Source organism: Saccopteryx leptura, chromosome 12, assembly GCF_036850995.1.
Source record: "Saccopteryx leptura isolate mSacLep1 chromosome 12, mSacLep1_pri_phased_curated, whole genome shotgun sequence".
Lineage (NCBI taxonomy): Eukaryota > Metazoa > Chordata > Mammalia > Chiroptera > Emballonuridae > Saccopteryx > Saccopteryx leptura.
Genome location: NC_089514.1, coordinates 17748396 through 17772158, shown reverse-complemented (window position 1 = coordinate 17772158; position 23763 = coordinate 17748396). Strand labels below are relative to the sequence as shown.

Here is a 23763-nt window from a genome sequence, read left to right as displayed (position 1 = left end):
TCCAGATGTTAGGGTTTGTACGAGCCCTTTAGAAAGAACAATGAATGAGTAAAAAGAGCTCCAGATATCACACTCCCACCTTCAATGAGACCTACCGCCCGTTACTCTTTTTGATGTGGACTTCTGCAAAAGTTTTTGTTTAAATGAAGGTGACCGTGATAAGAAAAACCATTGAGAACCACCTTTTTAGATGAGATAAGCATGTTGTCCTTCTATTAGTTCGTTTACTGTATAACTTTTGCTGTCTGTCCATATCTTGATGAATGATGTCTTCTCTATTTGTGTCCTCTAAAAACACCTCACCCAAAGAAGGCATTTTATAAATACCTTCTGTTAATAACGATCAACTGTTTCTATTTTTAGTATTTGGTTATACAAGAATATATGAGCCTGGCCTGTGGTGGCGCAATGGATAAAGTGGCAACCTGGAATGCTGAGGTCCCCAGTTTAAAATCCCAGACTGCCCAGTCTAGACACATACAAGTAGCAACTACTATAAATTGATGCTCCCTACTCTCCCCTCTTCTCCTTCTCTCTCTCTCCTCACTCTAAAATCAATAAATAAAATCTTTAAAAAAAAAAAAAAGAATAGATGAAAAAATTAAAAAATAAAAGAATATATGGGTGTAGGCATTTTATAATGTATGTGATAAACAGAAGCAAAGCATTACAAAACAAAATTGTTGTTTTTAATTTTTTCCCAATTTTATTGAGGTATAGTCAACATATAACATTGTATTAGTTAAAGATGTACAATGTCATGATTCAATATATGTATATATTATGAAATGATTGCCATAATAAATTTAGTTAACACCCTTCACCTCACATAGTTACAATTTTTCATGTGTGATGAGAACTTTTAAGATTTACTCTCTTAGCAACGTTCAAATGTACAGTACAGTACTGTTAACTGTACTCACCATGCTGTACATAGCATCCTCGGCTCTTAGTTATCTTATAACTGGAAGTTTATACCTTTAGACTACCTTCACCCATTTTGCCCACTTCCCACCTCCCGCATCTGGTAACCGCCATTGTGTCCTTTGTATCTGTGAGTTCAGTCTTTTAGAGTCCACATATAAGAAAGATCACGCAGTAATTGTCTTTCTCTGTCTGACCTATTTTACTTAGCACGGTGTCCTCGGTGTCCATCCATGTTGTCACAAATGGCAGGATATCCTTTTCATGGCTGAATAAATTCCATTATATCTAAGGACCACATGTTCTTTATTCTTTCTTCCATCAATGAGCATTTAAGGTTGTTTCCGTTCTTGGCTATTGTTAATCTGCAATAAACATGGAAGTGCAGATAGCTTTTTGAGATAATGATTTTATTTCCTTTGACTATATACTCAGAAGTAGAATTGCTGGATCATATGGTAGTTGAGTTTATAATTTTTGAGAAACCTCCCCACTCTTTTTCCATCGTGGCTGCACCAGTTTCTTCCCACCAACAGTGCCCAAGGGTTCCCTTTCCTCCACATCCTCACCGTCATCTGTCATCTCTTGTAATTTTTACCAACAGCCATCCTAACAGGTGTGAGGCGATGTCTCATCATGGTTTTGATTTGCATCTTCCCTGCTGACTAGCGATGTTGAGCACCTTTTAATGTGCCTGATGGCCATTTGTATGTCCTCTTTGGGAAAAAAATGTCTATTCTGTTTTTCAGCCATTTTTAATCAGATTATTTAGGGGTTTTTTTGCTAATATTTTATGCTTATACATATTGCTCATGGACAGTAATGGACCAGAAATGGTAACAGATGACACGCACATCTGTTGAAAACATCCCCTTGGGAGCCATAGATAAATTATAATCTGTCTCAAATCCTGACAACCTATGCTTATCAAACCTTCATATTATGTGGACAATTTCTTGTGTGTGAAAACAAATTAAATTGAATTAAGAATTAATTACTCTGTGAAATAAAATATTTTCATGGATGCTACCACCCATAATGCATTTAGAAAATATCTAGAATTTAAAAAGTCTAAAACTCAAGCATTTTACTTTTTTAACTTTGTAAGGTTTTCGTGAATATTTCATTTATGCCCCTAAAAATGCTCTATGGACTTCTTGCCAACTCTATAATCAGAATGTCTAAAGGTTGTTCCAGTTCGCAATGTGAGCCTCATAGTGTCTTAGATGTGATCCCTACACCAGGACTAACTCAGAGTACTAGCTCTACCTTCTGTTTACCAATTCAGCCCATTGTCACCTCAGGCTTTCTCAATTTGTATAACAAATTTTAAGGCAAGTTTGATCTAACAGCAAAAGACAAATCTGGGCCCTGGCCGGTTGGCTCAGCAGTAGAGCATCGGCCTGGCGTGCGGGGGACCCGGGTTCGATTCCCGGCCAGGGCACATAGGAGAAGCGCCCATTTGCTTCTCCACCCCGACCCTCTCCTTCCTCTCTGTCTCTCTCTTCCCCTCCCGCAGCCAAGGCTCCATTGGAGCAAAGATGGCCCGGGCGCTGGGGATGGCTCCTTGGCCTCTGCCCCAGGCGCTAAAGTGGCTCTGGTCACGGTAGAGCGACGCCCCGGAGGGGCAGAGCATCGCCCCCCGGTGGGCAGAGCGTCGCCCCTGGTGGGTGTGCCGGGTGGATCCCCGTCGGGCGCATGCAGGAGTCTGTCTGACTGTCTCTCTCCGTTTCCAGCTTCAGAAAAAAAAAAAAAGAAAAAAAAAAGACAAATCTGAAAGCATATTTCAAATATGTTGCTTATAGGCATAAAATTGGAATCAACCAGCCTTCATAATTATTTGTTGTTAGATTTCTGATCAAGATTTTGAGACCATGGGCATGACTTATTTCTTGTTTCAACTGTAGAACAGATACATATCTACGGGAATTTTCAGAAGACTTGGTTCTGCCTATCTAATTGTATCTATTAAGTAGCGACTGCTTCCTGTGTTGTGATTTTGATGAGTAAACCAAATGACTCTTTCCAATTTTGTGTACTCTCAAGATTTTGTTGAGAAAGAAAGAGCTAGACCCTGCTGAATTGGATTTCCTGCTTCGATTCACAGTCGAACGCACGTACCCGAGTCCTGTCGACTTCCTAACCTCTCAGTCCTGGAGTGCCATTAAGGTATGTTAGGAGCGCAGTTTTTCAGTTTCCAAGTCTTATTTCCAAGTCTTGAGAAATCTCAGTTTTCTCAAGTGTAGTAATGTTGTTTTGAAAATCCAAGTGATATATATCATTTCAGTTGTAGAAATATGCTATATAATGTAATGTTCTTTCATTGATCTTTTATATTACTAAATTGATTAATTTTTCTTTGGCTCTTTTTTAAAAAATTCATTTTCAGTTAGTGTTGGCATACATATTTTATTTATTCCAAGTATACAACTAAATTGACTGCTTTCTTATTTGGAAGTAAAGGAACTTTGACTATTAAAATGGGTAGGAAAGTTGTTAATGAATATGTATAGTCTTTAGGACCTTTGAAAAAAGTCAAGGAATATAAAGGAATATTTTTTGAATCTGCCTTATCTAGTTTCTTCCTCTTATTACTCAGTGTTTGTTCTTAGGCTCTGGAATTCCTTAAAGACGCTCATCACATGCTAAGCTTTGCCCACTCATTTTTTCTAAAAAGGAACCATTTCTATGCATTAAAAATAACTATTACTCCTTATAGTTATGGTATATTGAGATTTTTGTAAAAATATATATAATTCTAAATCATTAGAATTTATTTATTTATTTTTTGTGACAGAGAGAGACAGACAGAAGGACAGGTAGGGACAGGCAGACAGGAAAGGCGAGAGATGAGAAGCATCAGTTCTTCATCGCAGCTCCTTAGTTGTTCACTGATTGCTTTCTCATATGTGCCTTGACCGGGGGGCTCCAGCAGAACGAGTGATCCCTTGCTCGAGCTAGTGACCTTGGGCTTGAGCTAGTGATCCTTGTTCAAACCATATGAGCCCACGCTCAAGCTGGTGACCTCAGGGTTTCGAACCTGGGTCCCCTGCATCCCAGTCTGACACTCTTATCTACTGCGCCACCGCCTGGTCAGGCTAAATAATTAGAATGTATTTAGAATTATATAAATATTTAGAATTATTAAATCAATTGCATATTAGTCAGGATCTCTGTAGAAAACAGATGGCACATTGAAAGCAGGGATTTAAAAAATGTTTAGCAAAGAGTAGAGCATATTTTCATAGTTTGGGAAGAAGAATAAGCAAGCCAGGGATAGGGATGGGAAAGGGAAGAGAAGCAGCAGTTACGAAAATGACTGAGAAAGTTATGGGAGAGAGCCAGTGACAGGAGCCGTGGCATTCGGAAGAGGGACATGCCCGACGGTGTCACAACAGACGCAGAACTGGGGAAGAAACACCCTGACCTCTCTCTTTGCCAGCCCTCTTGTCTCTTGTCACTGCCACCTATTGGACAAACCCAGCCAAGCAAGGGAGCCAGGGAGCTTAGCCCAAGACATTCTTCGAGATCACCCTTGTAGCAGGGCAAGAAAGGTACAGAGTAAATCTGCAGAGGAAATATAGACCGCCCAGCACAACTTGTCTGTAATAACTCGATACATTCACCAGTCTTTTATCTCAAATGCTGATCCCTGGTCGGCAAACCGTGGCTCGCGAGCCACAGGAAGCTCTTTGGCCCCTTGAGTATGGCTCTTCCACAAAATACCCCGTGCGGGCGCTACCTCGATAAGGAATGTACCTACCTATATAGTTTAAGTTTAAAAAGTTTGGCTCTCAAAAGAAATTTCAGTCGTTGTACTGTTGATATTTGGCTCTGTTGATTAATGAGTTTGCCGACCACTGACTTAGATAAACTGTGCCTAATTGTTCTCCTATTGTATTACAGGCAGTAGCCCTCATGGAAGAATTTCGAGGCATAGACCGAGATGTGGAAGGATCTGCCAAGCAGTGGAGGAAGTGGGTAGAATCCGAGTGTCCAGAAAAAGAAAAGTTACCGCAAGAATGGAAGAAGAAAAGTTTAATACAGAAGCTGATCATTTTGAGAGCAGTGCGCCCCGACAGGATGACATATGCTCTCAGGTGGGACAGTGAGCATCTTCAGGAATTGCAAGTTAACATACAAAAAGCGTAGTCTGAGGGGCCAGGAGAATCTGCTGGAGGTATTTACGGTCCATATTGATGAGAAGTGATTCTGCTGGAATTTTGATAATGTTCTCACTCCAGTTGTTAAATTTTGCTAAACACGACTCAGGACATTCTTCCTGAGAAGCTTGATTCCTGAATCTGCAGGGGAGACAGGGAAATGATAAGAAATAGTCTAAGAAGACAGATGGGTGTCAGCAGAAGTTCCGAGGTCAGAGACACGCATTATCCGAGCGTTAATCTCCATCATCTTTATTCTGTGGTGGCATTTTGGCTCCAAAGATTTTGCATGTCAAACAGAAGTGAATTCCTTTCATAGTGACACGCATTGTCCCCATAACTTTGCAACCAGCACTGTTAAAAGCAGAAAGCCCTGTCTACATCTCGGTTCAAGTGTCCTTTTTCTCTGCCCTTTTGGCTTCCAAATGGTAATATGCTGCTTAATCCACAGAAGCCATGTTCTCATTTGAATTCACCAACCAGGGTTCGCAACTTCCTTCCCTGCCCTGCTCCTCTTTCCTCAGGGGTATCGGGCTTTTTCCCTCTGCTTTGTCTGGCGCAGCCGATTTTCCCTTCGCGGACGCCCCTGCCGAACCCGCTTTATAAATTGATTCCGCTCAGTACTTACTACTCACTTTCTGCTAAATCGGGTGCTGCTGGGAAATAATCCCTGCTTAATTGAGCTTCCCTGTGTTAGAAACACCCCCAAAAAGCATTTGTATATTCATGAGAAGCCCAGCAGGCTGGAAAATTGCACTGTGGCAAATCTAATGAACTGTTAATAAGTAATGGGGTGGGGGGTCTGGCAGGGTATTTGGGGAATATAAAGCCATAGGCAGGCAGCTAATGGTACTAGGCATATTCTCAATAGCTCCCCCCCCCCCAAATGGAATGTAGGCTTCTGATCTTCAGAGCTTCAAAAGCAGGCAGCGATCTCACTGACAGGACTGCATAAATCTAGTCGTATTCCTGTTGTCCTTCTAACAAAACATCCCATGTAGAAAAACAAAACAAAACAAAAAATGTGGTTTGCTTTCTTCCTGTGCCTGTGGTTGAAGCTGATCCGAGTTGTGAAGCTTTGCGAGGTCGAAAGCAAGCCCCGATCGCATCCTTGGCCTTGTTGTTGTGTCTAGGAATTTCGTGGAGGAAAAACTAGGTGCAAAGTATGTGGAGAGGACCAGACTGGACTTAGGGAAAGCCCTGGAAGAAAGCGGCCCGGCCACCCCCGTGTTCTTCATCCTGTCTCCCGGGGTCGACGCCCTCCAAGACCTCGAGATCCTTGGTGAGCGGCCAGGCGGGGTGTGGGCCCGCCCTCCTGCCCACCTCCCAAAGCCCGCCCACCCTTCCTTTCAGTTTACAGCTGTCTTAGTTTCTTTTCTTTTTTTCCTCCCATTTGTTGGAGATTGAATGTATGGAAAATGTTAGACTAATAACACCGCGCAGTCTGAAGAAATGTTCAAATGGCACATTCCTCTGCTTGGCATAATGCAAGTTTCTTTTATGCCGTTTCCCACCTTTTGACTCGATGAGGGCCAGAGGGCAATTTCCTCCATGCTCATGTAATCTTGTGCCCCCTGTGACTAAATAATGGTCATTAGAGCAAGCCTATTCATTCGTGCGAGGCGCTGTCGCTTTATGCTCTGGATTACTGCTCCCCGCGCCCCGTGCGCGTGGAGAGTACCAGGTTAATAGAGCTGCGACCTGACTGCGCTCCATTCAAGTGCGGCTCGCGAAGTGAGCGGGTGCCCGCATTTACCCAACGAGCCTGTCCCTTCAAAAAAACGATGTGATACCCACCACATGTTGCTCCTTTTTTTTATGAGGGAAACGCTTTACTACTCCTGCAAGAGTTTATAAAGCTCAGTAACAATGCCTGCCATCTATCAAAATGTCAAAAGCTTTATTACCGTAAAACCAGAGGAGCTGATTTTCCACCAGCCCCGCCAAGGCTTGCGAGGAGGCAGCTGCTGGGAGGTGGAGGTGCTGCTTATGGAAACAACAGAGGTTTAGGGGGGGGGGGGATTCTGCAGGAAGGTGACCTAGAAGGTCACAGGGTGACCACAGATGGGCAATGGACCACAGGGTGCCGGCCCCTTCTCACTGCTGCCTGGTACCTTTACCTTCTCACCGTGTTGTATCGTCCCACAGGCAAAAGACTCGGGTTTACAATTGACTCGGGAAAACTGCACAACGTGTGTTTAGGACAAGGTCAGGAGACAGTGGCAGAAGCAGCGCTGAAGACGGCTTCCCGAGGAGGACACTGGGTCATACTCCAAGTAACTATTACGTTTTCTTTCTTTCTTTCTTTTTTATGACAAAGACAGACAGAGAGAGGGACAGATAGGGACAGACAGACAGGAAGGGAGAGAGATGAGATGCATCAATTCTTCGTTGGGGCTCCTTAGTCTCCTTAATTGTTCATTGATCACTTTCACATATGTGCCTTGACTGGGGCGCTACTGCAGACCGAGTGACCCCTTGCTCAAGCCAGTGACCTTGAGCCTCAAGATAACGACCTTGGGCTTCAAGCCAGCGACCTTTGGGCTCAAGCCAACAACCATGAGGTCATATCTGACACTGTGTTCAAGCCAGTGAGCCCACACTCAAGCCAGGTGACCTCAGGGTTTTGAACCTGGGTCCTCTGCATCCCAGTCAAACTATCCACTGTGCCATCACCTGGTCAGGCAGTATTACGTTTTCATGGGACACACTGCGTATGAATACAGGGGACTGCCCAGCCCAACAGGAACAATCCATTCTCACAATTCATGGTGATTTGGAGAAAATCCACAATTCATGGATTTTCTCAGCATTCATGACACCTCCAAAGGTGCTTAGGGGTCTGCGAACAAGGATGGTTATTATTTTTTCAGAGATTTTCTAGGCCAGGGGTCCCCAAACTTTTTACACAGGGGGCCAGTTCACTGTCCCTCAGACCGTTGGAGGGCTGGACTATAAAAAAAACTATGAACAAATCCCTATGCACACTGCACATATCTTATTTAAAAGTAAAAAAACAAAACGGGAACAAATACAATATTTAAAATAAAGAACAAGTAAATTTAAATCAACAAACTGACCAGTATTTCAATGGGAACTATGCTCCTCTCACTGACCACCAATGAAAGAGGTGCCCCTTCTGGAAGTGCAGCGGGGGCCGGATAAATGGCCTCGGGGGGCCGCATGCGGCCCGTGGGCCGTAGTTTGGGGACCCCTGTTCTAGGCATTGTGCTTTAAAATTAAAAATATTAGAGGGAGCCCTGTCATTCTCCTGACATAGAGATCTCCGGAACACTCCGGTGGTGCTTGAGGACAGACTTGTATCAACATCATCAACACCACTGTCATAATGTCTCTCCTTTGCATCTTGCTTTAAAGCTGCTCACAAAAATTAGGGGATATTTCAAAATGAACATGAAGCTATCAGATATCCCCTAATTTTTGTGAATAATATTGTGAGTAATATATATATTATCCCATACAACTGTGCCCCCAACTAGTGCGAAACATTCCCTTTCTAAATTAAGAGGATTAGGGTAGATAGCCTCTTTCTCCGACTTCAGGCTAGTGTTCTTTGGGTCTGTGAGTCTACATACAGCCCGTGTGCTCCAGGACTCCCTTGGCTGGGGACTGGAGCAAGGACGCAGCCATCGATGGAGCCCCACCCAGCTTTCGGGGCTCCTGGGAGCCCGACTGACCGACTCCTCTGCAGGATGACATGCTGGCGGTCCCTGTGGGCCTGGGCATGGCCATTTGATCTGCTGTACACTGATCCCAAAGGCTCTCGTGTGTGTGCCAGACTCTTGACTAGGCTAACCTCAGGGTACACGGTCTCAATCATACAGCAGAGCTGTACGGGGAGATGATATCACCCCCATTATAAAGATGAGACAAGGGACCCTCAGAGGGGTCTGGCGAGCCTCAAGGCCACAGAGCTGGAGAGTGGCAGAGCTGATACTTGTTTGTTTGGCAGCAAGTGACATTTTCCCACCAGCCCACGCTGCCACCCTCATGCCGAAATAGGACGTGGCCTTGCCTTAGTGTCTCCAGTATCTGGGGTGCATGCATTTTGCATTTCTGCTTGAAATAAAATGAGATTCGTGGGAGAGTTCAAGCAGAACATAACCTTCTGGGAGAGGAATGCCTGCAGCCTCAGGTGAGACGTCAGTAAGGTTATTTGGGATGACCAGGGTCTCCTTCTGGGCTTCCTGGGGTCAGACAGGTAACAATGGAGGGTGGGTCTTTTTGCGGAGATAGTTACTCCCACAGTTCTGTAGATGCTGGGATCTTCCCTCAAAGGAAAGAGGTCTCTAAGAGTTCTCGCCCTGGCCGGTTGGCTCAGCGGTAGAGCGTCGGCCTAGCGTGCGGAGGACCCGGGTTCGATTCCTGGCCAGGGCACATAGGAGAAGCGCCCATTTGCTTCTCCACCCCCCCCCCTTCCTCTCTGTCTCTCTCTTCCCCTCCCACAGCCGAGGCTCCATTGGAGCAAAGATGGCCCGGGCGCTGGGGATGGCTCCTTGGCCTCTGCCCCAGGCGCTAGAGTGGCTCTGGTCGCAACATGGCGACGCCCAGGATGGGCAGAGCATCGCCCCCTGGTGGGCAGAGCGTTGCCCCTGGTGGGCGTGCCGGGTGGATCCCGGTCGGGTGCATGCGGGAGTCTGTCTGACTGTCTCTCCCCGTTTCCAGCTTCAAAAAAAAAAAAAAAAGAAAAAAAATTATTTTTTTCCATGGGCAAAAAATGGGTGGTTTTCAATATATGTGGGTTGGCTAAAAGTTTGCACAGGCCTTGCTGCCCTTGGACGTAGGCACAAGTCTCTCACCAGTCCCAAAGCCCGACCCTCACGATAGTTCCCAGGCTGGAGCCCAAGCGGGCCTGTGTTCAATGGTGGCTACCTGGGAGGTGTTTCTGGCCCCTGACAACAGCATCCTGGCCTACAATATGTTTACATATGTTTCAGATAAACTTTAGAAGTAAGAGATTGTTATAGTCCATGAGGTAGAGAATTAGGGTATAAGGAATGGGCAAAAGTAGGTTTTACAATTGTAATGCAAGTGATACAATGAGTAGTAAGTAACACAAGAATAAACTCTGTGTTTCGGATACTCATAACTGTAAACCTACTTTTGCCCACCCCTGTATTTGAGCTTGCAAAACGAGTTTCCTTGTTTTTGGTCCTGCTTGCTACAGAGTTGCACAGTTAGGTGTGAGAAATACCCTTGTTATAACCTAGTAGCAAGCATGCAGGTGAGGAAACTTAGAGCTCTCACCTAATGTGTAAATTTGCTAGGCTCACCACACCAGAGTATCACAGATTGGGTTGCTTAATCAACAAAAGTCTACTTTGTAATAGCTTTGGAGGCTAGAATCATAAAACTGAAAGTCAAAGAGTGATAGTGGCAACATTATTTTTTTTTGTGATTTCTGACAGCTCTAGGGTTTAAGAAAAACAAGATGGTAACAGGGATTGGCCGCTTTTTCAGCTAGCCTTTCATCCTTCACATCCTTTTGAGTTCCTATTCAAATGAGTAGGAGCTGGAGTAGAAAAAGTTTCCATTTGAAATAATGAAGTGGTAGTTATTAGGGAAATGCAAATCAAAACTACAATGAGATACCACCTCACCCCTGTTAGATTAGCTATTATCAACAAGACGGGTAATAGCAAATGTTGGAGAGGCTGTGGAGAAAAAGGAACCCTCATTCACTGTTGGTGGGACTGTAAAGTAGTACAACCATTATGGAGGAAAGTATGGTGGTTCCTCAAAAAACTGCAAATAGAACTACCTTATGACCCAGCAATCCCTCTACTGGGTATATACCCCAAAACCTCAGAAACATTGATACGTGAAGACACATGTAGCCCCATGTTCATTGCAGCACTGTTCACAGTGGCCAAGACATGGAAACAACCAAAAAGCCCTTCAATAGAAGACTGGATAAAGAAGATGTGGCACATATACACTATGGAATACTACTCAGCCATAAGAAATGATGACATCAGATCATTTACAGCAAAATGGTGGGATCTTGATAACATTATAAGGAGTGAAATAAGTAAATCAGAAAAAAACAAGAACTACATGATTCCATACATTGGTGGAACATAAAAATGAGACTAAGAGACATGGACAAGTGTGTGGTGGTTACCAGGGGTGGGGGGAGGGAGGACAGGGGGAGAGTTAGGGGGAGGGGGAGGGGCACAGAGAACTAGATAGAGGGTGGCGAAGGACAATCTGACTTTGGGCGAGGGGTATGCAACATAATTTAATGACAAGGTAACATAGACATGTTTTCTTTGAATATATGTACCCTGATTTATTAATGTCATCCCATTACCATTAATAAAAATTTATTTAAAAAAAAAAAAAAAAAAGAAATAATGAAGTGGGTGATGGGGTACATTTCTGGCCTTCCGTTTTTCTTGATTAAACTAAGCCATGCCAGTCTCGGTAATTGAGTGGGAACTATAGCAAAGAAGAGTATCAGGCTGCTGCATCTCAGAAGTGATGGATGTTAGAAATAGATTAGTGTGTTGGAGGGAGATTTGGGTTTACAAAGACAGTCTGTGGTGAACCGGAGTACTTCGTGAGCTCGCTGTTTAATGCTATTTTGTTTTGTTCTCCTAACATAATGATAAAGGGACATTCATCATGGTTCTCTGAGTTCTCAACACATTGATGTATAGGAAGATGTTATAATCCTATAATTTAAGTAATTTACTTGAGTTTCACAGTAATTGTAAGTCCTAACTATCTTTCAGAATGTCCATTTGGTAGCCAAGTGGCTGGGAACCTTAGAGAAACTCCTTGAAAGATTCAGCCAAGAAAGTCACAGAGATTATAGGGTTTTCATGAGTGCCGAGACTGCAGCTACACCGAGTGAACATCTCATCCCTCAGGGACTCCTGGAAAATTCCATTAAGATCACTAATGAACCCCCCACAGGAATGCTGGCCAACTTACATGCCGCTCTCTACAGCTTCGATCAGGTAGGAAGATAGAAGGAGCCGGGTCTGCCACTCCGGTCAGCAATTCTCACAGGACTGGGGAATTGTCATCTACTCGTGTAACTTGTTCAGGGGGGTGATGTGAAATCTTGACGTGTGTGTGCACGAGTGTGTGCGTGCGTGCATGCGTGTGCGTTTAACTTTAGTACTTCTTCTGAGCCATGCCCAAACCAGCACTATGAAGAAATTATAATAATTAGCTACCTTAGAATATAGTTTTGAAGACTACCTTAACTACTTAAATAATGAGTAATTTGAAGCCTATATAAAAAAAACACACAGTGGATTATGTAAACAGAAGGCACTTTTATTTGATGTTTAGTTGTAGAAAAGGTATTTTTAAGGCTGTGTTTCCAAACCCGTAAGTGATGTAGAAATTGCCTAGTGATTTAGTTGGGTCCACACTGTATGTGGCCCGGCCCATACTAGAACTGTATTTGGTGGCAGCCCTGGATTCTGATGAAAGGGATATAGGAAGGAACTATGATAAAAAGCTCTTCTGGTCCTGGACCAGAGAACAAACCTAGTCTCGGTTTCCATTTTTACCAGAAGTCCCCGGGAAAACCAGCTGTGAACCCCACCCTAAGGATACTAAGTCTCTTTGCAGGTGGCCCAAGTTGTCAGATCAGTTTTAAACATTGACTAGCTGTACTTTGACCATTTTAAAGGACAAGGCAGGAAGGTGAGGTGCAGATCTGGCCTTCCCTTCTGCTGCTGCCCAACCTCAGCTGAGAAGCCGTCCATCTTTCTCGTTTGTCTCACAGAATTTCCAAGTCTGAAGTTGGGCAAAGTATGACCTTTAATCCGTAGATCAGATGGATTTTTTTTTTTCCTTTTAATTTTATGGCTATTGGTGCTAGGACCATATCATGACTCAACTTTCCTTCTGCATTTTTTTTTTTTTTTTTTTTTTAATTTTTACTGATCTAGTCTACAGGGCATCTATTTTTTTTAACCGTCCACATGCCATTCTATCATGCCAACAGTGAATCTGACCTCCAGTTCACTGGAAGGAAACATTCGTGCGGTGACTGTGTTAGTTAAGGGTCAGCACAAAATTATAGGGATTCAAACAAGGTGATTTCTCTCATATCTAATTGGCAGCTCTGTTCCGTGGGATCAGCCACAGCCCCGCGCTGATGGGTGCTCTGCTGTCCCTCGCTGTGGCTTTACAGTGTCCAGTCGTCATCGCCCACAGCAAAAGGAAAAGAGCGATGACCAGGGCACAGCAATTTACTTTTAGGTAAAGGACTAAGTTAGACACAGTCACTCTGCTCAAATTCTATTCACAAAGACTTTGGTTATGTAGTGCATCTGGCTTCAGGGATGGCCAGGAAATGGGTGGCCGTGTGCCCAGGTAGTCTGTATCACTAGGAAACCAGGGGCAGATGGTATCTGGGGGTTCAATAATATTTGGCTACAGTGATGAAACTAAGACAGTGTCCTTACGTTATCCAGCTTTTACAAGGACGATTATGCAGGGGGAGAGAACGTCCAGCAGCGTTACTACTGGTCAGAATGAATCGTCTCATTTTTCTAGTGCACTTAGAAGAATAACTAAGGCAAAAATAGAAGCGTTCCTCTTAAATCAGCAGACCGGCCAGCGCCACACAGTCTCTTACGAAGCTCTCGTAGGAGAGCTGTGTGTGCTCTCTATTCTAAATCTCCCTCAGCGGCCTCTACAGGGTTATTGAAGACTCAGACCCTTGCCCTCGGACACCATACAGCTGGATAATGAAACCGTTTTTCTTTCCTCCCAGGATACACTCGAAATGTGCTCCAAGGAGCACGAGTTTAAGAGCATCCTGTTCGCTCTGTGTTACTTCCACGCCTGCGTAGTCGGGAGACGGAGGTTCGGCCCGCGGGGCTGGAGCCGCCCCTATCCCTTCAGTCTCGGGGACCTCGCCATCTGCGCCAACGTCCTCTACAACCACTTAGAGGCCAACCCTGACGTAAGTGCCAGTGGTCAGTCAGATCCCCTCTTCCGAGGAGTGGCCTGAATCCGTCGGTCCTTGGGCTCCGTCAAAACGGACCGTAGTTTCTCTTTGGAAGCTATTGTTGAAACGGCTGCCACCCTGTGTGTGTATCTTCTGCCAAGTGTGAAAATAAACCAGATCAAAGGTTTGCTAGCAGCGGATGCTCGAGCTTTTGTAAGGTAGGTCAGACCAGGTCTACATCAGCAGCTTCGCGCACAAAAAATAAATAAATAAATAAAATAAAAAAATGTCCTTCATTATGTTAACAAAAACAGTGGTTTACATGGGCATAGATGCCAGATTCATTAGGCAGGTAATGAAGCATTTGCACAAATGTAATTACATACCGCCATTCTGACAGTTCATAACACTGCATTAATAATCACTACAATTAGTCGTGATGATGGAAGCAATTTACAGCGCGTCACCAGTATAAATAATGGTGCATTTCCTGCATATGTCATTATTATGTATTAAGGATGCCACCTTGTTGTGACTTTCTCGGTAATGTTCCCCTTGATTTGAAGTTAAAGGTAGATGAATGATTTTATTTCGCAGCTAAAATGTGTTCTTACAGATGGGGATGGCAATGCTTCATCAAGAACATTTGTGCAAACTCTTGTAAACCCAATGACTGGATTTCAAAATGGAGCCGTTCGTAAGGGTTTCCTGGCGTAGTCCTCAGAGGCGACACTTTTCCCATTAAGTTAAACTTGAGATATATTTGTCAAAACCAACCAGGTGTTATGCTCGAGGCCACACTGTCTACAAAGGACCTTTAGAAACAGTCCATCCATTTTGCATGTTCTTTTGGTTACCCTTGTTTTATATGTATATTTTATTTAGCGAAAGGAGGGGAGGCAGAGACAGACTCCCGCACGCACCCTGACAGGGATCTACCCGGCATGCCCACTCGGGAGCAATGCTCTGCCCATCTGAGGCCATTGCTCTGTTGCAACCAGAGCCATTTTTTAGTGCCTGAGGCGGAGGCCATGGAGCCATCCTCAGCACCCAGGGCCAACTCACTCTAATCGAGCCATGGCTGCAGGAGGGGAGGAGGAGGAGAGAGAGAGAAGCGAGATGGGAAGGGGTGAAGAAGCAGATGGGTGCTTCTCCTGTGTGCCCTTCCCGGGAATCGAACCTGGGACACCCACACACTGGGCCAGTGCTCTACCACTGAGCCAACCGGCCAGGGCTCATTGTTATAATTTTTTTTATCAAAGTTTTCTTAAGCTTTGAAGATGATTTGACTGCTATCAGAACATATACACTTGAAACATAATATGGGTATGTTCTCCCAAGACACATGTTTTGAGTAAGTGGTATTCAAAATAATGGCCTTAGTATACATGAGGATCAACAGTCCATATCTATTATTTTTTATCTTTGAAATTTAAAAATCTGCATATGTACCTTGAGCACATTTTGACCCTTCTAATAACTAATATTTTCTGTTGATCTTAGCATGTTTAGTTTTAAAGATTGCACATAGAATTGATTATTGGGATAGTTCCACGTAGAAAATGAAATGGACGGCTTTTATTCAAGTCCTGCGTAACTGCCCCGTGAGGTTGACCAGCGTTCATGCTGTTCCAGCTGTGTCTTGTACACACTGTGATAGAAATGAAGGGGAGAAGGGGGGGGGGCCATGCGTTTCTCCAGTGCTCACACCCTGAGACCGGGCAGCACCTGCGGCTGTGTCAGTCACGCCGCGTCTCCCCCTGGGGTCCCAGGTCCGCACGGCCTCAGGCTTTCACACACTCGCTTCTCTCTCGGGTGTCTTGACCTGAGTCATTTGCAGCACATCACAAAGCAAGTTACGAGGACTGGTGAATTACGTTAACCTGTGCACACAGTTTTGTTGTACAGAATGGCCCTTTCATGAAGGTATCTGTAAAAAATAGATCAGGATTTGGAGAAAGAGAATTGGTGATGTGAAAGGACAGATCCCCCCCCCCCCCAGCTGATTAAAATCTTGAGGGAGACGCACATCGGCTGTATAGCAGCCATGAAGTAAATGTAATCAGAAAGAGAAATAAAATTGAGAAGTCTGTGCTTTTCACCCATCTCAGCTCTATGGAAGGGAGTCCACTGGGGTGGTTCAGAGAGAGCACATGGTTGAGAGAGAGAGAGCACGCGGTTCAGAGAGAGAGAGAGCACGCAGTTCAGAGAGAGAGCACGCAGTTCAGAAAGAGAGAGCACGCGGTTCAGAGAGAGAGAGAGCACACGGTTCAGAAAGAGAGAGCACGCGGTTCAGAGAGAGAGAGAGCACGCGGTTCAGAGAGAGAGAGAGCACGCGGTTCAGAGAGAGCACGCGGTTCAGAAAGAGAGAGCACGCGGTTCAGAGAGAGAGCACGCGGTTCAGAGAGAGCACGCGGTTCAGAGAGAGCACGCGGTTCAGAAAGAGAGAGCACGCGGTTCAGAGAGAGAGCACGCGGTTCAGAGAGAGAGCACGCGGTTCAGAAAGAGAGAGCACGCGGTTCAGAGAGAGAGAGAGCACGCAGTTCAGAGAGAGAGAGAGCACGCGGTTCAGAGAGAGAGAGAGCACGCGGTTCAGAGAGAGAGCACGCGGTTCAGAGAGAGAGAGAACACGCGGTTCAGAGAGAGAGAGAACACGCGGTTCAGAGAGAGAGCACGCGGTTCAGAGAGAGAGAGAGCACGCGGTTCAGAGAGAGAGAGAACACGCGGTTCAGAGAGAGAGAGAACACGCGGTTCAGAGAGAGAGCATGCGGTTCAGAGAGAGAGAGAACACGCGGTTCAGAGAGAGAGCACGCGGTTCAGAGAGAGAGAGAGCACGCGGTTCAGAGAGAGAGAGAGCACGCGGTTCAGAGAGAGAGAGAGCACGCGGTTCAGAGAGAGAGCACGCGGTTCAGAGAGAGAGAGAGCACGCGGTTCAGAGAGAGAGAGAGCACGCGGTTCAGAGAGAGAGAGAGCACGCGGTTCAGAGAGAGAGAGAGCATGCGGTTCAGAGAGAGAGAGAGCACGCGGTTCAGAGAGAGAGCACGCGGTTCAGAGAGAGAGAGAACACGCGGTTCAGAGAGAGAGAGAACACGCGGTTCAGAGAGAGAGCACGCGGTTCAGAGAGAGAGAGAACACGCGGTTCAGAGAGAGAGCACGCGGTTCAGAGAGAGAGAGAGCACGCGGTTCAGAGAGAGAGAGAGCACGCGGTTCAGAGAGAGAGAGAACACGCGGTTCAGAGAGAGAGCACGCGGTTCAGAGAGAGAGAGAGCACGCGGTTCAGAGAGAGAGAGAGCACGCGGTTCAGAGAGAGAGAGAGCACGCGGTTCAGAGAGAGAGAGAGCATGCGGTTCAGAGAGAGAGAGAGCACGCGGTTCAGAGAGAGAGCACGCGGTTCAGAGAGAGAGAGAACACGCGGTTCAGAGAGAGAGAGAACACGCGGTTCAGAGAGAGAGAGCACGCGGTTCAGAGAGAGAGCACGCGGTTCAGAGAGAGAGAGAACACGCGGTTCAGAGAGAGAGCACGCGGTTCAGAGAGAGAGAGAGCACGCGGTTCAGAGAGAGAGAGAGCACGCGGTTCAGAGAGAGAGAGAGCACGCGGTTCAGAGAGAGAGCACGCGGTTCAGAGAGAGAGAGAACACGCGGTTCAGAGAGAGAGCACGCGGTTCAGAGAGAGAGAGAGCACGCGGTTCAGAGAGAGAGAGAGCACGCGGTTCAGAGAGAGAGAGAGCACGCGGTTCAGAGAGAGAGCACGCGGTTCAGAGAGAGAGAGAGCACGCGGTTCAGAGAGAGAGAGAGCACGCGGTTCAGAGAGAGAGAGAGCACGCGGTTCAGAGAGAGAGCACGCGGTTCAGAGAGAGAGAGAGCACGCGGTTCAGAGAGAGAGAGAGCACGCGGTTCAGAGAGAGAGCACGCGGTTCAGAGAGAGAGAGAACACGCGGTTCAGAGAGAGAGCACGCGGTTCAGAGAGAGAGAGAGCACGCGGTTCAGAGAGAGAGAGAGCACGCGGTTCAGAGAGAGAGAGAGCACGCGGTTCAGAGAGAGAGAGAGCACGCGGTTCAGAGAGAGAGCACGCGGTTCAGAGAGAGAGAGAGCACGCGGTTCAGAGAGAGAGAGAGCACGCGGTTCAGAGAGAGAGAGAGCACGCGGTTCAGAGAGAGAGAGAGCACGCGGTTCAGAGAGAGAGAGAGCATGCGGTTCAGAGAGAGAGAGAGCACGCGGTTCAGAGAGAGAGAGAGCACGCGGTTCAGAGAGAGAGAGAGCACGCGGTTCAGAGAGAGAGAGAGCACGCGGTTCAGAGAGAGAGAGAGCACGCGGTTCAGAGAGAGAGAGAGCACGCGGTTCAGAGAGAGAGAGAGCACGCGGTTCAGAGAGAGAGAGAACACGCGGTTCAGAGAGAGAGAGAACACGCGGTTCAGAGAGAGAGAGAACACGCGGTTCAGAGAGAGCACGCGGTTCAGAGAGAGAGAGAGCACGCGGTTCAGAGAGAGAGAGAGCACGCGGTTCAGAGAGAGAGAGCACGCGGTTCAGAGAGAGAGAGAGCACGCGGTTCAGAGAGAGAGCACGCGGTTCAGAGAGAGAGAGAGCACGCGGTTCAGAGAGAGCACGCGGTTCAGAGAGAGAGCACGCGGTTCAGAGAGAACACGCGGTTCAGAGAGAGAGAGAGCACGCGGTTCAGAGAGAGAGAGAGCACGCGGTTCAGAGAGAGAGAGAGAGCACGCGGTTCAGAGAGAGAGAGAGCACGCGGTTCAGAGAGAGAGAGAGCACGCGGTTCAGAGAGAGAGCACGCGGTTCAGAGAGAGAGAGAGCACGCGGTTCAGAGAGAACACGCGGTTCAGAGAGAGAGAGAACACGCGGTTCAGAGAGAGAGCACGCGGTTCAGAGAGAGAGAGAACACGCGGTTCAGAGAGAGAGCACGCGGTTCAGAGAGAGAGAGAGCACGCGGTTCAGAGAGAGAGAGAGCACGCGGTTCAGAGAGAGAGAGAGCACGCGGTTCAGAGAGAGAGAGAGCACGCGGTTCAGAGAGAGAGAGAGCACGCGGTTCAGAGAGAGAGCACGCGGTTCAGAGAGAGAGAGAACACGCGGTTCAGAGAGAGAGAGAACACGCGGTTCAGAGAGAGAGAGAACACGCGGTTCAGAGAGAGAGCACGCGGTTCAGAGAGAGAGAGAGCACGCGGTTCAGAGAGAGAGAGAGCACGCGGTTCAGAGAGAGAGAGAGCACGCGGTTCAGAGAGAGAGCACGCGGTTCAGAGAGAGAGAGAACACGCGGTTCAGAGAGAGAGCACGCGGTTCAGAGAGAGAGCACGCGGTTCAGAGAGAGAGAGAGCACGCGGTTCAGAGAGAGAGAGAGCACGCGGTTCAGAGAGAGAGAGAGCACGCGGTTCAGAGAGAGAGAGAGCACGCGGTTCAGAGAGAGAGAGAGCACGCGGTTCAGAGAGAGAGAGAGCACGCGGTTCAGAAAGAGAGAGCACGCGGTTCAGAGAGAGAGAGAGCACGCGGTTCAGAGAGAGAGAGAGAGCACGCGGTTCAGAGAGAGAGCACGCAGTTCAGAGAGAGAGCACGCGGTTCAGAGAGAGAGAGCACGCGGTTCAGAGAAGGTACGCGGTTCAGAGAGAGAGAGCACGCGGTTCAGAGAGAGCACGCGGTTCAGAGAGAGAGAGCACGCGGTTCAGAGAGAGAGAGCACGCGGTTCAGAGAGAGCACGCGGTTCAGAGAGAGAGAGCACGCAGCTCAGAGAGAGAGCACGCGGTTCAGAGAGAGCACGCGGTTCAGAGAGAGAGAGCACGCGGTTCAGAGAGAGAGAGCACGCGGTTCAGAGAGAGCACGCGGCTCAGAGAGAGAGAGCACGCAGCTCAGAGAGAGCACGCGGCTCAGAGAGAGAGAGCACGTGGTTCAGAGAGAGCATGCGGTTCAGAGAGAGCATGCGGTTCAGAGAGAGCACGTGGTTCAGAGAGCACGCCGTTCAGATACAGTACGCGGTTCAGAGAGAGCACGTGGTGCAGTCATTTCCCTTTTATTTTCCATTCACATCAAACTGGCTGAAAAGAAAGACACATTTGAGGTTCATTTATTCACATCCACAGAAACTTGTAGCAAGTACATCGGACTAGTCGGAGCAATTTCACTTGCTCTGTCACATCGTGCAACAAATGAAGGCTATAATTAAGTTTTTACTGGAGCTGTTGGGAGGCGGTCTATTGCCCCCGAGGGTAGAAAGGTTCCTGTCTAGAAAGGCTTCATCACAAACTGGCATGTTGTGCAAACCCAGAGGAAGCTAAAGGGTGGCAGAGAGAGACTTAAAACCCTGCAAAGCCGAATAAAGAGGAGACAGAGTGATTTCTTGAATAAAACATGGTACAGACATTAGCTAACACGCCTTCCACAGTGAGGTAGGTCAGTCGTGCCATAAAACAAGCCCTCAAATCCATCTGTCGCAAGGGGATTTGTTTACATGAACTTTTAGAAGTCGACAGCATTCAAAATACACCCCGGATTTAGATTACGTTTGTTTTCTTTCCCTTAATCAGATCGTGAAAACATGTCAGTCCTCCCAGGCCCTGTGAACCATTAGTACCCTCTCATGATATTTGGGATGAGATTTCGAATGCCTCAACTTTACCTCCATAACATGTTCTAGGGGTAATTGTTTGCTGTAAAATCTGCATAAAGGCCCTGGCTGGTTGGCTCATTGGTAAAGCGTCGGCCTGGCGTGCAGGAGTCCCGGGTTCAATTTCCGGCCAGGGCACACAGGAGAAGTGCCCATCTGCTTCTCCACCCCTCCCCCTCTCCTTCCTCTCTCTCTCTTCCCCTCCCGCAGCCGAGGCTCCATTGGAGCAAAGATGGCTCGGGCGCTGGGGATGGCTCCTTGGCCTCTGCCCCAGGCGCTAGAGTGGCTCTGGTCGCAACAGAGCGATGCCCCGGAGGGGCAGAGCATCGCCCCTGGTGGGCAGAGCATCGCCCCCTGGTGGGCGTGCTGGGTGGATCCCGGTCTGGCGCATGCGGGAGTCTGTCTGACTGTCTCTCCCCGTTTCCAGCTTCAGAAAAATACAAAAAAAAAAAAAATCTGCATAAAGCCTGACCAGGCGGTGGCGCAGTGGACAGAGCATCAGACTGGGATGCAGAGGACCCATGTTCGAAACCCTAAGGTTGTTGGCTTGAGCACAGGCTCATCCAGCTTGAGCGCGGGGTCATTGGCTTGCGTGTGGGATCATGACCCCATGGTTGCTAGCTTGAGCAAGGGGTCACTTGCTCTGCTGTAGCCCCCCCCCCCCCCCATCAAGGCACATATGAGAAAGCAATCAATGAACAACTAAGGAGCCGCAACGAAGAATTGATGCTTCTCATCTCTCTTCCTGTCTCTCTCTCTCTCTCTCTCTCTCTCTCTCTCTCACACACACACACACACACACACACACACACACACACACACAAAACTGCATAAAAAGCTCATTGCTAGTAAATCTTCCCTGAATGTATTAAAACACTGAATGTGGTTCTCTCAGGAAAGCCCATGCAGAAGCCTAGACATTTTCTGAACTGCTTTTACAAGACCGGTGCTCTAAGCCCTGAGCTTTTAGGTCTCCTGTTGGTGGAGATCTGGGGGCTTACTGGGCTCAAGGGGCTTGTGGAGAGGTGTGTGCCTGCCGCCCATGGACCGCTCTGAGGCAGGTGCCCTGGGCCCAGAAGTGAACATTTGCGTGATTTCCCCCAGGTCCCATGGGAAGACCTCCGGTACCTTTTCGGTGAGATCATGTACGGGGGCCACATCACGGACGCCTGGGACCGCAGACTCTGCCGGGTGTACTTAGAGGAATTCATGAATCCATCGCTGGTAAGACTTTTTTTAAAAATTCATTTCACTGAAGAAAGCAATCTGGTAAGAATTTCTACAATTGCGTTCTGTAGGTAAGTCTTAAATGTTACTGCGGATTCTTGGCTTTCTGCGAGTCCATTCTGGTCCACCTTCAGGGGAGCCGGACATCTGTGGAGATGCAGTACTGTGGGCCGCCTCCCAGACGTGTAGGGTCAGAAGCTGCATTTTGATGACTGCCCAGGGGAAGCCCTCTCACATGCACTGACTCCCTGGTCCCGGGAATAACCGTGTGAGGTGTGCAGAACTGACACGGCCCCATTTCACAGACAGAAAGACTGAGGTGCAGTGATTTGCTCCAAGTCACTCAGTTATCAACAGCAGGAGCCCTGGCCAAGAATTTCCATTAGAAGACTCTGAAGTTAGTGAAAGCTATAGTTTCTCTCCATCACAGAAACCATGGAGTCTTCTAAATGTGAATCACTAACTTCTAACTCAATACATGCTCAAGGAAAAGTGGGGATTTGAGAACCAGCCCTTCCCTCTGCGCGGAGCGGGAAGAGTGCCGCTGTACTGGGGTTTAGGGGTACGAGGTACCCTCTGCCCGTTCTCATCCTCCCAACCCCGAGTCTGTGTGGACCGGACACCCACGTGGTTCAGGACCTGGGCTGGCCTTTCTGGCTAAAGCACTTGGTCCTTGTTTCCCACATTGAAGCAGCTGCCAGGGGTGGCCACGCTTTTCTCAGGCTGCCCCTCAAAAGGCTTCCAGGTTCATGGTCATGGCGCTGCGTGGTTATTTCTTGGGAACCCAGGGCACTCTGTACACCACGTCATCTCCACTCCCAGCTGGACAAAACACTGTGTTTAGAGCAGTGTCATTTTAAAAAATAGTTTGAGCAACCTCCTGTTGATAATTTTTGCGACGACGTCATCTCATAAAAATATCACATGGTTTTTGGTTACCCTTCCTTGAGTCCACTTTGAAAGGGAATATAATTGTCTATTAAAAAACATGGTCTATTGAAAACAAATATAGACAACTGGGGAGATGTTATTTTTTTCCCCCTGCATTTAATATGTTAAACAATTTGGGGACAAGGCAGGGGGGAGAATAGTTCCGGCCATGTGACCATTATTACTTAAGTGTTTCTTTTGATAGTGAGTCTCCTGGTCTTTCCTGAGTTCTAAATGCACAGAACTTCACAGGTCAGAAAAACAACTTTCAATTTAACACAATTGGAAGTCACTGCTCAGAAGAGGTCTGGGAGCGGGTTACCATGGAGACAGGAAGGATAAACAGTGGTGGAGCATGACCTTTACAGAGGCTGATTTCTCGGAATGATGGTGGAGGTGAGGGGCAGAGTGAGAAGCTCCCGCTGCTCTTTCCTCTCTGCCTCTGGCCTGAGGACAAGGAGCAAATTACCACTGCCAAACCAGACAGTCCGTTAACCTTCCCGTGTCTAAACTCCCATTCCAATAACTGTAAAACGAATCCAGACGACAGAGCCCGAGGGTGTCCCCGGAGTGTGTCAGCCCTTTGGAACCAGGGACCTGCCCTTCCGCGCAGGTCTTCGGGACAGAAAGGCGTCCTGTGCAAGCGTGCTTCTCCCTGGACAGTGTGCTCAGCTGACGGGGGAAGGTCACGCACTGGGTGGCTGCGAGGCAGGCTGCAGAACCAGTTACTTTGTTCTCATGCAAGTGTCTCCTGCTCATGCTGTTAATATGATTAGGAACTTAATCCAAGACTTCAGCATATGCTGGACGTCTTTTTGCCACTTCTCACGTTGGTTAACTGGCTTGGAGATTTGTATCTTTGGTTGCATCCGACTGTGTTCAGAAAGCAGCCATTAGTGACGTGGGGGTTAAAGTTACGCTGCTCAGAATACTGGCAGTGCCGCTGTCCTGTTAGGATGGGTGAGTTCTTTGTTG

The 23763-nt window shown here is 47.4% G+C and overlaps 1 protein-coding gene across 5 annotated transcripts in view; it reads left to right on the top strand.

The window, feature by feature from the left end:
• Positions 1-23763, top strand: part of DNAH11 (dynein axonemal heavy chain 11) — a 302981-nt gene that overhangs the window by 269644 nt on the left and 9574 nt on the right. For 4 of the 5 annotated variants that reach the window (XM_066354493.1, XM_066354491.1, XM_066354490.1 and 1 more), the window contains exons 70-76: positions 2971-3093; positions 4831-5024; positions 6221-6369; positions 7236-7363; positions 11846-12073; positions 13852-14043; positions 21736-21855. In XM_066354493.1, the coding sequence (XP_066210590.1) occupies positions 2971-3093; positions 4831-5024; positions 6221-6369; positions 7236-7363; positions 11846-12073; positions 13852-14043; positions 21736-21855 (1134 nt within the window). Of the gene's footprint in view, positions 1-2970; positions 3094-4830; positions 5025-6220; positions 6370-7235; positions 7364-11845; positions 12074-13851; positions 14044-21735; positions 21856-23763 lie in introns of those variants that run through there. The other variant, XM_066354492.1, reaches the window with a different exon arrangement.